The sequence below is a fragment of the Cervus elaphus genome, chromosome X, assembly GCF_910594005.1.
Source record: "Cervus elaphus chromosome X, mCerEla1.1, whole genome shotgun sequence".
Classification (NCBI taxonomy): Eukaryota; Metazoa; Chordata; class Mammalia; order Artiodactyla; family Cervidae; genus Cervus; species Cervus elaphus.
The window spans coordinates 111465354-111481713 of NC_057848.1; the positions used below are offsets into that span (position 1 = coordinate 111465354).

The 16360-nt window shown below is 34.8% G+C and overlaps 1 protein-coding gene across 2 annotated transcripts in view; it reads left to right on the forward strand.

The window, feature by feature from the left end:
• The window catches only part of TEX11 (testis expressed 11), a 247746-nt gene that overhangs the window by 149832 nt on the left and 81554 nt on the right, over positions 1-16360 (forward strand). For both annotated transcript variants that reach the window (XM_043897600.1, XM_043897601.1), the window contains 2 exons: positions 6006-6108; positions 15453-15577. In XM_043897600.1, coding sequence (XP_043753535.1) covers positions 6006-6108; positions 15453-15577 — 228 coding nt within the window. The remainder of the gene's footprint in view (positions 1-6005; positions 6109-15452; positions 15578-16360) is intronic.

Here is a 16360-nt window from a genome sequence, read left to right on the forward strand (position 1 = left end):
AGACACTTTTCTTTGAAGATTTGTTTACTTTGAAGGATTATTTGTTTGAATGAATACTTAAGATTTTCTTTCACAAGAGTATTTACCATTTAGTTTGTTATAAATTCACAGTCCTGAAAGAGAAGTTGAAAGTTTATTTACCTTATTGTATTTCTACACAGGCTAACATTTAATTGTTTCAGAAAGATAGTTGACTACTATTTATTTAAAGACCTGAAAAGATGTCACATAGATTTTGTTACCTAATTAATTATATTTCTGCTCAGAATACCATTAACTATTTCAGAAAGATAATTTCCCACTGCTTACTTAAAGACATATAAAAAAGAGAATCACAAAGCTTTTGTGACTTCTATGATTTGTGTTAATCTGGCAGATTGAGAAGTACTGAGACCTAGAGCTGGGAGATGGATACATCTGCAGGCCAAGGAGGGATATCTCATCAGCTCATCAAGATGGATAGAATATAGTATGAGATACTGTAATAGTCTCTGAAGTTACAGAGATGAACAAGTTGCCTTCAGCTCAGTAAAGCAGTTGGCATCAGGGTATCCTAATGAACAAATCAGAAGATTATGGCAGCGGGGAAAATTTAAGTTGGAAAGATTCCATAAGTCAGGCACATAGGTGGTTGGTATCACATAAGCTCATCAATCAGTTAACAGGTCTTCAGTCACTGAGATTTGGACTCAGATGCAGGGCTAAAATCTTTACATCACTGGGCGTATGTGTAGATAGATTGAAAAAAGCAAGGTCAAGCTCCAAACCTCAAGTGACTGGGATTCGTGGCTCTAAAGAGTGGAGCTCAGGCATGGGGAGCCAGACTGCAATTACCTAAAAGAGAATACAAAGTGAATAGATAATAGAGTTTTCTAAGACTTGAGGCAATGCTTCTTAAATTTCCTTTGTGTTAGCTTTGGATCTAGAGCCTAGTGTAGGACTGAGCCTATAATTGGGAGTTCAAATGGTATTAGTAGTGAGGATGGGAAGAATAAGACAGCAGGAAACCAGGTGTGTTCTAATATGTATACTCAGTTTGTGATTATATCATTTAAGACCAGATTGCCTACTTGATTACTATTAGTATATTTCTCCATTTTATTTTTCTAGTCTTAAACTTACCAGATACCGATTTGATACCCTCCATATGTAAGAATAGTCTACTGTGCACTAAGAGAGATAGAAAGGTGAAAAAAATCACACAGTTCATCATATTTTACTATTTTGCTATTCCCACCTAGCCTGGTTAATTTTATTATGTGATTTTTTTCACTCCTTCCCTTGATCTATTTGAGCATTGTTCAGAAATTTTACAAAACTATGTTTATTGAATCAGATAAAATTTCTTAGTTTTCACATGCTAAGTCACTTCAGTTATGTTCTACTCTTTGCGACACTATCGACTGTAGCCTACCAAGCTCCTCTGTCCATGGGATTTTCCAGGCAAGAATACTGGAGTGGGTTGCCATCTCCTCCTCCAGGAAATATTCCTGACCCAGGAATCAAACCCACGTCTCCTGCGTTACAGATTCTTTACCCTGAGGCATGGGGAAGCCCTATACCTATCTTAGCTCCCTATTAAATTGATACCTCCTCTAAGATAGGGCCATATCTTTATTTTGTCTGATATCTAGCATAGAGCCTATTGCATAGTAAACACTCATTATATTAAAAAAATAGTCATAGAGAGTCCATAAATGGTTGTCAGTTTCCCTGATGTAGGAATTCTATTTGTTCATGCTATTTCTGTCCTTCCTATTGTGGATAACTGGAAATTAAAAGTAACCAAATATGTGAGTGTCTTTGATTATCAGAAGTGAATGAGATTATATTATTTAAAAAATCATCCCATTATTCGTTTCTCTAGCTCAGTTTCTTTCTTTTAACATGAAACATTGAATCATAGATCATAAGTCAATTTGAATGGGTTAAAGAAGTTGGAGCGTCTATTTTCTGAACTCTTAGTAGGTTATGTTACAGATTCATCAATTCATGCATTTGGTGACATCACTCTGAGATAACAATGCTAAATTTAGGTAGTTTCTTTATTTTATTTTCTAACTTGTAGAAATGTAAATTTTTAATCACCATTATCTATTCAGTATCTCCAGTATATTTTGTGAGGCAATATTAAACTCTGCAGTTTCATAGACATCAACTCTGCCTTCAGGAAACTTGTAGCACCTTAAGCCCAATACCCTAATTTTATTATTTTCGAAGATGTTAAAGTGTTTGGTTTGTAAAAGTCATAGACTTGAATGGACAGACTTTGTATGGGAGAAATGAGCTTGGGTTACAAGTATACGAGCAATTTATTACAACTTGATATAATGGAATTTACTGCAAATCATAATAAAACTTTAATATTTGTTAAGAGGGATAATGGAGTCTTTTGGTGATAGTTTATAAGTTAATAGTAATACACAATTGAGTACTCTTTAACTCAGTACAGAAATTCCATCCTCAGCTTGTATCTGCAGTTTAGATACATGAATGTCATTGTATCACTATAGATTGATAAAACTAAAGCATAATCTCAAAGCACAGTATGGTCATAAGACTTACAACAGCCCCAAGATGAGACTATTTATAGAATATTTATAAGACCTAAAGTGCAACCAACCATGTCTCATGTGCTGGTTTTATATTGATTCTGTTTGCTATATGAAATACCAAAAATCATGCCTTTCCATTATAGGAGTGAAAATGAGCTTGTGATCAACAGAAGTAAACGAGTAACATTCACTAGATGGCACTGTGGCCTCTGTTTGTACAATAATAACTTGTCAGTGATTTTGAAGCAATTTTGTGATTCTTTGGCAGGTATAGCTTTCCCCACAAACGTTTCTGTATGGATGTAAAAGAAAATTAACATTTAAATAACCCTGAGGTGAAGATTGATGTTGACTCATTCTCGGTACAGCCATAATGTAAAAACACTATAATTTAGGTTTTAAGTCAACAAATATTTATTGAAAACCTAATCTATGCCTGGTGGGCTTCCCAGGTGGCGCAGTGGTAAAGAATTTACCTGCCAATGTAGGAGATGCAAGAGACCCAAGTTCAGTCCCAGAATTCGGTAGATCCCCTGGAGTAGGAAATGGCAACACACTCCATTCATGCCTGGATAATCCCATGAACGAGGAGCCTGATGGGCTACAGTACATAGGGTTGCAAAGAGTCAAACACTACTGAGTGACTGACTGAGCGCACACACACACACACACACACACACACACACACACAATCTATGCCTTGTACAAAGAATGTTCAAGTACTGCACAGTTGCACTCATTTCACATGCTAGCAAGGTTATGCTTGACATCCTTCAAGCTAGCTTTCAACAGTATGTGAATGGAGATCTTCCAGATGTACAAACTGGAGTTAGAAAAGGCAGAGGAATCAGAGATCAAATTGCCAACATCCATTGGATCATAGAAAAAGCAAGGGAATTCCAGAAAAACATGGACTTCTCCTTCATTGACTACACTAAAGCCTTTGACTGTGTAGATCACAATAAACTGGAAAATTCTTAAAGAGATGAGAATACCAGACTACCTTACTTGCTTTCGGAGAAACCCATATGCAGATCAATAAACAACTGTTAGAACTGGACATGGAACAACAGACTCATTCAAAATTGGGAGTGGAGTGTGTCAAGGCTGTGTATTGTCACCCTGTTTATTTAACGTATATGCAGAGTACATCATGTGAAATGCCAGGCTGGATGAAGCTCAAGATGGGATCAAGATTGCCAGGAGAAATGTAATAATCTCAGATATGCTGATTACACCACCCTAATGGCAGAAAGTGAAGAGGAACTAAAGAACCTCTTGATGAAGTTGAAAGAGGAGAGTGAAAAAGCAGTCTTAAAACCTAATGTTCCAAAAACTAAGGTCACAGCATTTGGTCCCATCACCTCATGGCAAACAGATGGGGAAACAGTGACAGAATTTATTTTCTTGGGCTACAAAATCACTGCAGATGGTGAGTGCAGTCATGAAATCAAAAGATGCTTGCTCCTTGGAAGAAAAACTATGACAAACTTAGCGTATTAAAAAGCAGAGAAATCACTTGACTGACAAAGGTCCGTATAGTCAAAGCTATGGTTTTTCCAGTAGTCATATACAGACATAGAGTTGGACCATAGAGAAGGCTGAATGCCAAAGAACTTATGCTTTTGAATTGTGGTCCTGGAGAAGACTCTTGAGAGTCCCTTGGAAAGCAAGAACAAACTGTTCAATTCTAAAGGAAATCAACCCTGAGTATTCATTGGAAGGACTGATACTGAAGCTGAAGCTCCAATCCTTTGGTCACCTGATGGGAAGAGCCAAGTTATTGGAAAAGACCCTGATGCGAGGAAAGATTGAGGGCAAGAGGAGAAGGGGGCAACAGAGGATGAGATGGTTGGATGGCATCACTGACTCAAAAGACATGAGTTTTGAGCAAGTTCCGAGAGGTGGTGAAGTACAGGGAAGCCTGGCATGCTGCAGTCCATTGGGTCGCAAAGAGTCAGACATGACTGAGTGACTGAACAACAGCAACTATAGGATAAATAAAGGACATGATAATAAAGGATAAATAAATAAAGGACATGATCCTTTCTATAGATAAACTTAAAATACTATTGTGAAAATGAGATTTATGCACATGAAATAATTAGAATGTAAAAAGTATGCAGTTGAATATCAAATTGTGATACATACCATATGGATTTAAATTAATAATATGTAGATGAAGATCTTTTGTGATTATTGATTGAGTGTACATATGACCTAAAGTTGAAAAGAGTAACTAATGCATTAGATGACAGAGTCTGATCTGCTTCTCCTTTGCCTTTCACTTCTCTTCTATTCACAGCTATTTGTAAGTAAGGCCTCCTCAGACAACCGTTTTGCCTTTTTGCATTTCTTTTCCTTAGGGATGGTCTTGATCCCTGTCTCCTGTATAATGTCACGAACCTCCATCCATAGTTCTTTAGGCACTCTATCAGATATAATCTCTTGGATCTATTTGTCACTTCCACTGTATAATCGTAAGGGATTTGATTTAGGTCATACCTGAATTGTCTAGTGGTTTTCCCTACTTTCTTCAATTTACATCTGAATTTGGCAATAAGAAATTCATGGTCTGTGCCACAGTCAGCTCCCCGTTTGATATCAATGAAAGATAAATTCATAGCTTGATATCTTTTGGCCTCCCATATAATATGATTTGGGGCTGTAAATACACGAGAGAGTCTGTTCATATTATACCTTTGGGATTGGTTCTCCCTACCCTATATTTTTCATTTTTCTCAGAACCAAGGTAACTTTTTTTGCAGTCTCCTGAGAATGTGGATAAAAGTGAGTTTACTTCTGATTTACCCTTAGCCTAAGAATATGGTCTCTTGAGCTTTGATGTCTATTTTACTGACCTAGTTTTGCTAAGTTAAAGTTAGCATTTGCCTAGGTTTACAAATGCCCACCAGAAAAAGAAAGTGGCTGGACTTCTCTCGTGGTCCAGTGGTTAAGACTCTATTTTTCCAATGCAGGGGTGCGGATTTGATCCCTGGTTGGCGAACTAAGTTCCCACATGCTGCACAGCATGGCCAATAAATGAATAAATAAATAAATGTTTTAAGTGGCTTTAAATCTCCGTTTACTTCTGTGGGATCTCACTTTTCCTTAGATATTTCTTGGTAATTGCTTTACTAGTCAGTTGCTTTTGGAATTAAAAAAAAAATGTTATCCAACATTTTTGCTTGTTTTAAGTAGGTTTGACATATAAAATGTGTTTTGTTGGTTTGACATATATAATGTGCCCTGTTTTCAGGAGCAGAAGTATTGATTTCTATTGCATTGTGATAGGACGGTTCTTTAAAGATTTTTCTTATGTTCATGTCTTTTCATTATGAGTGTCCCTAAGCCATTGTGACTATATTGATAGCATTAGTAAAATATGGTAAGGTCTTCCTTATGTGTTTTATAAAAGCACACTGATATTTTGTTTTTTTTTTTTTTCAGGCTAAAAAGGCAGTTATAGAAGCTGCACAACGTGATCCTAGAAATATTTTCACTCAGTTTTATATATTCAAGATTTCAATCGTGGAGGGCAACTCTGGCAGAGGTATAAATGTTACTTATAAGTTATATTTGTCTGTTAACACAAAGAATAATCATCTTTGACCATAAAAGAAAATAGTAGTCTTTAAGACAATGGAGTTGAATATATATATATATATATATATGCTAGCTTCCCTATGTAAAGATGATACAACCATGCAACAAGAAACTGTGGAAGGTTGCATAAAAATAAAAGCAAAAGGTCTACCTACTGAAGGAATAGGAACTAGGTGGATATCGGACAAGATTTCACTTCTCTAGGGTAAATATCGAGGAATAAGTTTGCTGGGTCATATGATAAGTATATGTTTGTTAGAAACTGCCAAGCTCTTTTCTAAAATGGCTCTACAGTTTTATGCTCTAACTAGCTGTGTATTAAAGTTCCAGTTGATCTGCATCCTCACCAGCACTTGGAATTGTCCACTGGAAAATGTCTTTAGTCATTCTAATTAGCAGGTAGAGATATCATGATAAGATTATAATTAGTATTTCCATAATGTCTAATATTTGACATCCATACATCTTGTTTGGTGGAGTGTTTATACAAATCTTTTGCTTGGTTTTATATAAGGAGCTTTTATATTTTTATTGAATTTTGAAAGTTCTTTATATATTTTAAATACAAGTTATTTATCAGATATGTGTTTTATAAATTTTTTTCTTTTTATTTTCTTAGTGTATTTCATGACAAATTTGATGAAGTCTAATTTGTATTTTTTTCTTCTTTTATGGATTTTTTTGGTATTGTAACTAAGAAATCTTTACTTAATCCACGGTCACAAAAAGTTTTCCCTATATTTTCTTCAAGAAATTTTGTGGTTTTAGGTTTAAAGCTTATGGTTAGTTCTGTGATCCATTTTGCATTTTTTTGACTTAAGGTATGGATTGAAGTTCCTTTATTGGCACATGGCTACCTAATTATTCCTGTTTCATTTATTTATAAACTCTGTCCTTTCCCAACTGAATTGCCTTTGCACCTTTAATGATAATCAGCTGTCATATGTGTATGGGTCCCTTTTTGGACTCTTCATTGTGTTCCACCAATCTATTTATCTTTACACCATTCCCACACTGTCTTGATTAATGTAGCTATATAGTAAATTTGAAATCAGGTGGTGTTGGTCCTCCAACTTTATTCTTCTCTTTCAAATTGTTTGGGCTAAGTCCTTTGTACATCTCTGAATTTTAGAATCAGTTTTTTCAATCTCTACAAAAGTAAATATTGACTGGGATTCCATTGAATGTATATATACATCAGTATGGAGAGAATCAACATCTTCCAATCTGTGAAATGGGGTTATATACCTCCATTTGTTTAGCTCTTTAATTTCTCTCAGAGATCTTTTCTATCTTTTATCATATCAGTCTTATTCATCTTTTGTCAGATTTATCCTTAAGTACACTATATATTTTATGCTATTTCAAATGGCATTTTGAAAAAAACTTGGAGTTTCTGATTGTTCATTGCTAGTATGTAGAAATACAAATGATTTTGGATATTGATCTTGTATCCTACAGACTTCTAAATTCACTTATTGCTTCTAGTAGCTTTCTTGTGGATGTAATGTTGTCTACAAATAAAGACAATTTTACTACTTTCTGTCCAATCTGGGTGCAGTTTTTCATGCGTTATTGTTCTTGTTAGAATCTCCAGCACAGTGTTGAGTAAAATTGGTAAAGAGCAGACATCCTTGACTTTTTCCTGATTTTAGAGGGAAACCATCCAATTTTCAATCATTAAGTATGATGTTAGCTATAGGTTTTTCATAGATAATTTTTATCAGATTGAGAAAGTTCCCTTCTGTTTCCAGTTTCCTAGATGTTTTTAATTAGAAATGGATGTTGAATTTGGTCATGATTGTTTTTGCATCTGTTGAAATTATCAAGTTAAAAAGCTTTTATTGGAGTATACTTTAATACTAATTAAAGTATTAATACAGTATTGTATTAGTTTCAGGTGTGCAACCAAGATAGTCTGTTATACATATACATATGTTGACTCTTTGTTAGATTCTTTACCAATATAGGCTGTTTCAGAGTATTAAGTAGAGTTCCCTGTTCTATACAGTAGGTCCCTATTAGTTATTGCTTTTATATACAGTAGTGTGTATATGTCAGTACCAATCTTTCAGTTTGTCTCTCCTTCCCCTTACACCCTAGTAGTCACAAGTTTCTTTTCTACATCTGTAACTCTATTTTTGTTTTGCAGATAAGTTCATCTGTACCCCTTTTAAATTTTTTGTACCCTTTTTTTAGATTCCACATGTAGGTGTTAGCATTATCTTTATCTTTCTCTGTCTGACTTTCTTCACTCAGTATGACAATCCCTAGGTCCATCCTTGTTGCTGCAAGTGGCATTATTTCACTCTTTTTAGTGGTTGAGTAATATATCGTCATATATTTATACCACATCTTCTTTATCCATTACTCTGTAGATGGACATTTAGGTCACTTCCATGTCCTAGGTATTGTAAATAATGGTGCAGTGAATGGTCATGTATCTTTTTGACTTACGGCTTTCTCTGGATAGATGCCCAGGAGTAGGATTGTTGGATTATATTGTAGCTCTATTTTTAATTTTTTAAGGAATCTCCATACTGTTCTCCATAGTGTCTATACCAGTTTACATTCCCACCAACACTGTAGGAGGATTCCCTTTTCTCCATGTCCTCTCCAGCATTTATTGTTTATAAATTTTTTGATGATGGCCCTTCTAACTGGTATGAGGTGCTATCTCATTGTAGTTTTGACATTCATTTCTTTAATAATTGTGATGTTGAGCATCTTTTCATATGCTTTTTGGCCATGTGTATGTCTTCTTTGAAGAAATATCTGTTTAGATCTTCCGTCTACTTTTTGATTGGGTTGTTTTTTGACATTGAGCTGCATAAGCTGTTTGTGTATTTTTGGAAAGATTAATCCATACTGGCACAAAAAGAAATACATATCAATGGAACAGGATAGAAATTCCAGAGATAAACCCACACACCTAATCTGTTGCAAAAGAGGCAAGAATATACAATGGAGAAGAGACAGTCTCTTAAATAAGTGGTGCTGAGAAAACTGGGCAGCTCCATATAAAATAATGAAATAGAACACTCCCTAACACCATCCACAAAACTAAACTCAAAATGGATTAAAGACCTAAATGTATGAGACCGGATACTATAAAACTCATAGAGGAAAATGTAAGCAGAACACTCCATGACATAAATCGCAGCAAGATCTTTTTCAATCTACATCTTTGAGTAATGAAAATAAAAGCGAAAATTAACAAATGGGACTGAATCAAAGGTAAAAGCCTTTGCACAGCAAAGGAAACCATAACTAAAAGGAAAAGTGAACCCTCAGAATGGAAGAAAATATTTGCAAACAAAATGATCAGTTTTTTGAAGTTAGTTAGTATGGTCAGTTATATTAATTTTTCAACAGTTGAACCAATACTGCATTCCTGGAATAAACTCCACTTGGTCTTGGTGTGTTCTTTTTTAAATATAGTGTTAGATTTGATTTGCTGATAGTTTGTTTAAGAAGATTTGTGCCTGTGTCCATGAGTGATACTGGTCTCTGGTTTTCTTTTCCTGTTAGGGTAATGCTTATTGCATAGAATGAATTGGAAAATACACTTCCGTTTTACATCTTCTAGTAGAGTTTTTGTTGCTCAGTTGGTGTTATTTTTTTGTTAATGTTTGGTAGAGTTCACCAGTGAAGTCATCTGTGTCTGGAGTTTTCTTTATGAGAAATTATAAACTCAATTTCTTTAATAGATAGTAGAATTCTTCAGGTTATCTATTATTTCCTAACTGAGCTTTGGTAGTTTATGTCTTTCAAGAAATTTGTGTGTTTCATCTAAGTTGTTGAAATTATTGGCCTGAAATCATTCATTATGTCATTCATGTTATCCTTTTTAACACCTATAAATTCTAAAGTGATGTCATATTTCTCATTCCTGATATCTGTAATTAGCATCTTCTCTCTTTTCCTCCCTGTCAGAGTGGCTGTAAGTTGATCAGTATTATTGACCTCAAAGAACTAGCTTTTGGTCTCATTAATTTTTCTCTATTTTTTCTGTTTTCTGTTTCATATATTAATTTTCTGATCTTTATCACTTCCATTCTTCTTCTTACTTTGAGTTTCATTTGCTCTTTCTTTTCTAGTTTCCAAAGGTTGAGAGCTGAAGTTATTGATTTGGACCTTTATTCTGGTCTAATATAAACAGTTAATGCTATAAATTACCTTTTAAGTGCTGCCTTAGTGACAATCCACAAATTTTTATATACTGTGTTTTCATTTTAATTCAATCATATTTTTGAATGTGATTTGACTCCAGTGTAAACCCATGGATTGTTTAGAAGTATGCTATTTATTTTACAAACATTTGTAGATTTCCAGAGAATTTTTTTCAGAGAACTTTTTTATTAATTCTGTTTCAGTCTGTGATCATAAGTTTGTATGAATCCTTTTAAATATGTTGAGGCTTGTTGTATGAACTAGAGTATTGTCTTTCTTGGTAAATGTTCCCTGTGTACCTGAGTGGAATGTGTATTTTGCTGATGTAAGGTCAAGTGTTCTATAAATGTCAATCAGGTCAAATATATTAATAGTGTTAAATATCCTTGTTGATTCTCTGTCTACCTGTCCTGTCAGTTATTTGAGAGCCTTCAGTGAAATCTTTGACTATAATTATGGATTTGTTCATTTCTCCTTGCAGTTCTATCAGTTTTTCCTTCTGGTATTAGATGCATAAACATTTAGGATTGTTATGTCATCATAATAAATTGATTCCTTTATCATCATGAAATAACCTTCTGTCACTAAGTCTTTGCTCTGAAGTCTGTTTTGTCCATTATTTTTTAAATTAGTTTTTACTGGAGTATAGTTGTTTTAAAGTATTTTTTTGTTTGTTTTAAAGTATTGTGTTAGTTTCTACTGAACTGCAAAGTGAATCAGCTATACATATACAGATATCGCCTCCTTTTTGTATTTCCTTCCCATTTAGGTCACCATAGAGCACTGAGTAGGGTTCCCTGAACTATACAATAAGGTCTCATTACTTATCTAATGTATACATAGGATCAATAGTGTATAACTGTCAATCCCGAGTTAGATCATCGAAAAAGCAAAGGAGGTACAGGAAAACATCTACTTCTGCTTTATTGACTATGCCAAAGCCTTTGACCGTGTGGGCCACAACAACTCTGGAAAATTCTTAAAGAAATGGGAATACCAGACCATGTTACCTGCCTTCTGAGAAATCTGTATGCAGGTCAGGAAGCAACAGTTTGAACTGGACATGGAACAACACACTGGCTCCAAATAGGGAAAGGAGTACATCAAGGCTGAATATTGTCACCCTGCTTATTTAACTTATGCAGAGTACATCATGAGAAACTCTGGGCTGGATGAAGCATAAGCTGGAATCAAGATTGCCGGGAGAAATATCAATAACCTCAGGTATGTAGATGACACCACCCTTATGGCAGAAAGCAAAGAAGAACTAAAGAGCCTTTTGATGAAAGTGAAAGAAGAGAGTGAAAAAGTTGGCTTAAAACTCAGCATTCAGAAAACTTAAGATCGTGGCATCTGGTCCCATCACTTCATGGCAAATAGATGGGGAAACAGTGGAAACAGTGACAGACTTTATTTTTTTGGGCTCCAACATCACTGCAGATGGTGACTGCAGCCATGAAAGTAAAAGATGCTTGCTCCTTGGAAGAAAAGTTATGACCAAGCTAGACAGAATATTAAAAAGCAGAGACATTACTTTGCCAACAAAGGTCCATCTAGTCAAGGCTATGGTTTTTCCAGTAGTCATGTATGGATGTGAGAGTTGGACCTTAAAGAAAGCTGAGTGCCGAAGAATTGATGCTTTTGAACTGTGGTGTTGGAGAAGACTCTTGAGAGTCCCTTGGACAGCCAGGAGATCCAACCAGTCTATCCTAAAGGAAATCAGTCCTGAATATTCATTGGAAGGACTGATGCTGAAGCTGAAACTCCAATACTTTGATCACCTGATGCAAAGAACTGACTCATTTGGAAAGACCCTGATGCTGAGAAAGATTGAAGGCAGGAGAAGGGGATGACAGAGGATGAGATGGTTGGATGGCATCACCAACTCAATGGACATGAGTTTGAGTAAACTCCAGGAGTTGGTGATGGACAGGGAGGCCTGGCGTGCTGTAGTCCATGGGTTTGCAAAGAGTCAGACACGACTGAGTGACTGAACTAAACTGAACTGAACTGTCAATCCCAATTTCTTACTTCATACAGCCCCCCACTTTGCTATCTTGGTGTTTAGTTTTTTGTTCTCTGCATTTCTGTCTCTACTTCTGTTTTGCAAATAAGATCATTTATATCATTTTTCTAGATTGCACATATATTCAGTAATATACAATTGTTTTTCTCTTTTTGAATTACTTCACTAGTATGACAGTCTCTATCCATCCACATCTCTACAAATGACCCAATTTCATTCTTTTTTATGGCTGACTAATATTCTATAGTATATATACACCACATCTCTTTATCCATTACTCTGTTGATGGACATTTAGGTTGCTTGCATGTCCTGACTGTTGTAAATTGTGCTGCAGTGAATATTGGGGTGCATGTATCTTTTTGAATTATGGTGTTCTCTGGGTATGTGCCCAGTAGTGGAATTGCTGGGGCAGCATGGTAGTTTTTAGTTTTTTAAGGAACCTCCCCTTCTGTTCTCCATAGTGGCTGTATCAATTTGCATTCCTACCAATAATGCAAGAGGATTCCCTTTTCTCAAGAGGCAGGTCAGGTGGTCTGGTATTCCCATCTCTTTCAGAATTTTCCACAGTTTATTGTGATCTACACAGTCAAAGGCTTTGGCATAGTCAATTAAGAAGAAATAGATATTTTTCTGGAATTCTCTTGCTTTTTTGATGATCTAGCAGATGTTGGCAATTTGATCTCTGGTTCCTCTACCTTTTATAACTCCAGCTTGAACATCTGGAAGTTCACGGTTCACGTATTGTCAAAGCCTGGCTTGGAGACTTTTGAGCATTACTTTCCTAGCATGTGAGATGAGTGCAGTTGTGTTCTTTTAAGTTTAATTAGGTCCTATGTGTTCATTTTTGTTTTTATTTATTTTTATTCTAGGAAGTGGTTCAAAAAAGACCCTACTGTGATTTATGTCGATGAGTGTTCTGCTTATGTTTTCCTCTAAGAGATTTATAGTGTCTAGTCTTACATTTAGGTCTTTAATCCATTTTGAGTTTGTTTTTGTGCATGGTATTAGGAAGTGTTCTATTTCATTCTTTTACACATAGCTGTCCAGTTTTCCCAGCACCACTTATTGAAGAGACTGTCTTTTCTCCACTGTGTATTCTTGCCTCCTTTATCACAAATTAGGTGACCATAAGTGCATGGAATTATCTCTGGACTTTCTATCCTGTTCCATCAGTGTACATTTCTGTTTTGTGCCAGTACCATACTGTCTTGATGACTGTAGCTATGTAAGATAATCTGACATCAGGGAATCTGATCTCTCCAGCTTCACTTTTCATTCTCAGATTGCATTGGCTATTCAGGGTCTTTTCTGTTTTCATACAAATTGTAAAATTTTCTTTCCTAGTCCTGTGAACAATGTCATTGGTAATTTGATAGCAATTGCATTGAATCTGTAGATTGCTTTGGATAGTATAGCCATTTTCACAATATTGATTCTTCTGATCAAAGAACATGATATATTTCTTTTATTTGTTTTGTATCATCTTTGATTGCTTTCAGCAATATCTTACAGTTTTCTTTGTACAGGTCTTTTGCTTCCTTAAGTACATTTATTCTTAGGTATTTTATTCTTTTTGTTGCAATGGTAAATGGGATTATTTCCTAATTTCTCTTTCTGATCTTTCATTGTTAGTGTATAGGAGTGCAAGAGATTTCTGTGTGTTAATTTTGTATCATGCAACTTTACTAAATTCATTGATTTGCTCTAGTAGTTTTCTGGTGGTGTATTTAGGGTTTTCTAAGTATAGTATCAGGTCATCTGCAAACAGTGAATGTTTTACTGCTGTGCCAATTTGTACTTCTTTCATTTCCTTGTTCTCTGATTGCTGTAGCTAGGACTTCCATGACTATGTTGAATAATAGTGGTGAGATTGTACACCTTTGTCTTGTTCCTGATCTTAGAGGAAATCCTTTCAGTTTTTCACTATTGAGAATAACGTTTGCTGTGGGTTTGTTGTATATGGCCTTTATTATGTTGTGGTAGGTTACCTCTATGCCCACTTTCTGGAGAATTTTTATCATAAATTGGTATTGAATTTTGATGACAGCTTTTTCTTCATCTATTGTGATGATCATATGGTTTTTATTCTTTTTAAAAAATTCTTCAATTTGTTAATATGGTGTATCACATTGATTGATTTGCATATATTGAAGAATCCTTGCCTCCCAGGGATAAATCCCACTTGATCATGGTGTATGATCCTTTTAGTGTGTTGTCACATTTGCTTTGCTAGTACTTTGTTGAGAATTTTTGAATTTATGTTTGCCTGTTTTGTGTGATATTAATATAACCACTCCAGCTTTCTTTTGATAACCTCTACCAGAGTGTATATTATCCCATCATTTTCTTTTAACCAATTTCGGCTTTATTTCTAAAGTATTTTTTTTTTGTTAGTTGTGTATAGCTAAAAGTCACTTTCTTTAATTTAATCTGTCTCTGTCTTTTAAATGGATCATCTAGACCATTTATATTTTAACATGATTGTTGATATGGCTAGGTTTAAATTTAGCATCCTGTTATTTGTCTTCTGTTTGTCTTTTCTGGTCTTTGTTGCCATTTTTCTTTTTTCTTCTTTCTTTTGGGTTAATTGAACATTTTATCACTGTGTTTATCTCATTCTTTGGCTTATTAGCTATAACTTTTTCTTTTGTTATTTTAGTTGTTACTTAAGGTCTATAGTACATATATTTTACTTACCATGGTCTACCTTTAAGGCATATGATGAAATATAATTTTTTACTCTATTCTGTATTATATGTACCAAATTATATTTATCCTATTCATTGTTGATTAAATTTAGGATATTTTACTCATAAAAAATTGCTGTGTGAATATATTTGTATGTTTTTATTCACTTTTGCAGGTATATTCATGGAATAAATTCAAAGAGGTGAACTGCTCAGTTGGGCATTTTTCTGACTTTCAAGTCCTCCTTAACAGTTTAGCTATTTAGGTGACTTTTGAAAATTAATATTTTTAAGATATTAGTGCTCTTAAAATGAATTCCAAAGTCATTGTGGTATAATAACCATAGATAGCTATTATCTTTGATAAGAGTATCTCATCTTTAATTGTCTCCTTGTTTTTCAGCTTTGCAGGCAATTATCACTTTAGAGTATCTATTAATGACTCAAGAGCAACATGAGAATAATGTATCTACAAAGAGAAGTTCAGGTGTCATGCTTCTCAGTTTGGCTGCCCAGTTTGCTCTAGAGGTAATTCTTATGTACCCATTTATGAGATTTTTACCTCTTTCCCATTTTCAGAGACTATCATAATGGAATCATCATCAGTTAGGCTCAGGAGAGGCTTTTCTTTACCATCTATTTTGCCTCATTATTTTCACACCAAGTTTGGTTGGAGAATTGCTTTATTTCTCTTCCTTTTTTTATGATTTAAAGTAAATAAAACAAGGTGAAGTTAGATATTTGTTCTTAAAACAATAGAAAAGTGCACATAGCAAAACATTAACTTTTTTTTTTTCTTTTTGGTCTGTTGGTTTTATTTTTTTATTTTTATTTTTTTCATTTATTTTTATTAGTTGGAGGCTAATTACTTCACAACATTGCAGTGGGTTTTGTCATACATTGACATGAATCAGCCATGGAGTTACATGTATTCCCCATCCCGATCTCCCCTCCCACCTCCCTCTTTACCCGATTCCTCTGGGACTTCCCAGTGCACCAGGCCGGAGCACTTGTCTCATGCATCCCACCTGGGCTGGTGATCTGTTTCACTATAGATAATATACATGCTGTTCTCTCGAAACATCCCACCCTCACCTTCTCCCACAGAGTCCAAAAGTCTGTTCTGTACTTCTGTGTCTCTTTTTCTGTTTTGCAAATAGGGTTATCATTACCATCTTTCTAAATTCCATATATATGTGTTAGTATGCTGTAATGTTCTTTATCTTTCTGGCTTACTTCACTCTGTATAATGGGCTCCAGTTTCATCCATCTCATTAGAACTGATTCAAATGAATTCTTTTTAATGGCTGA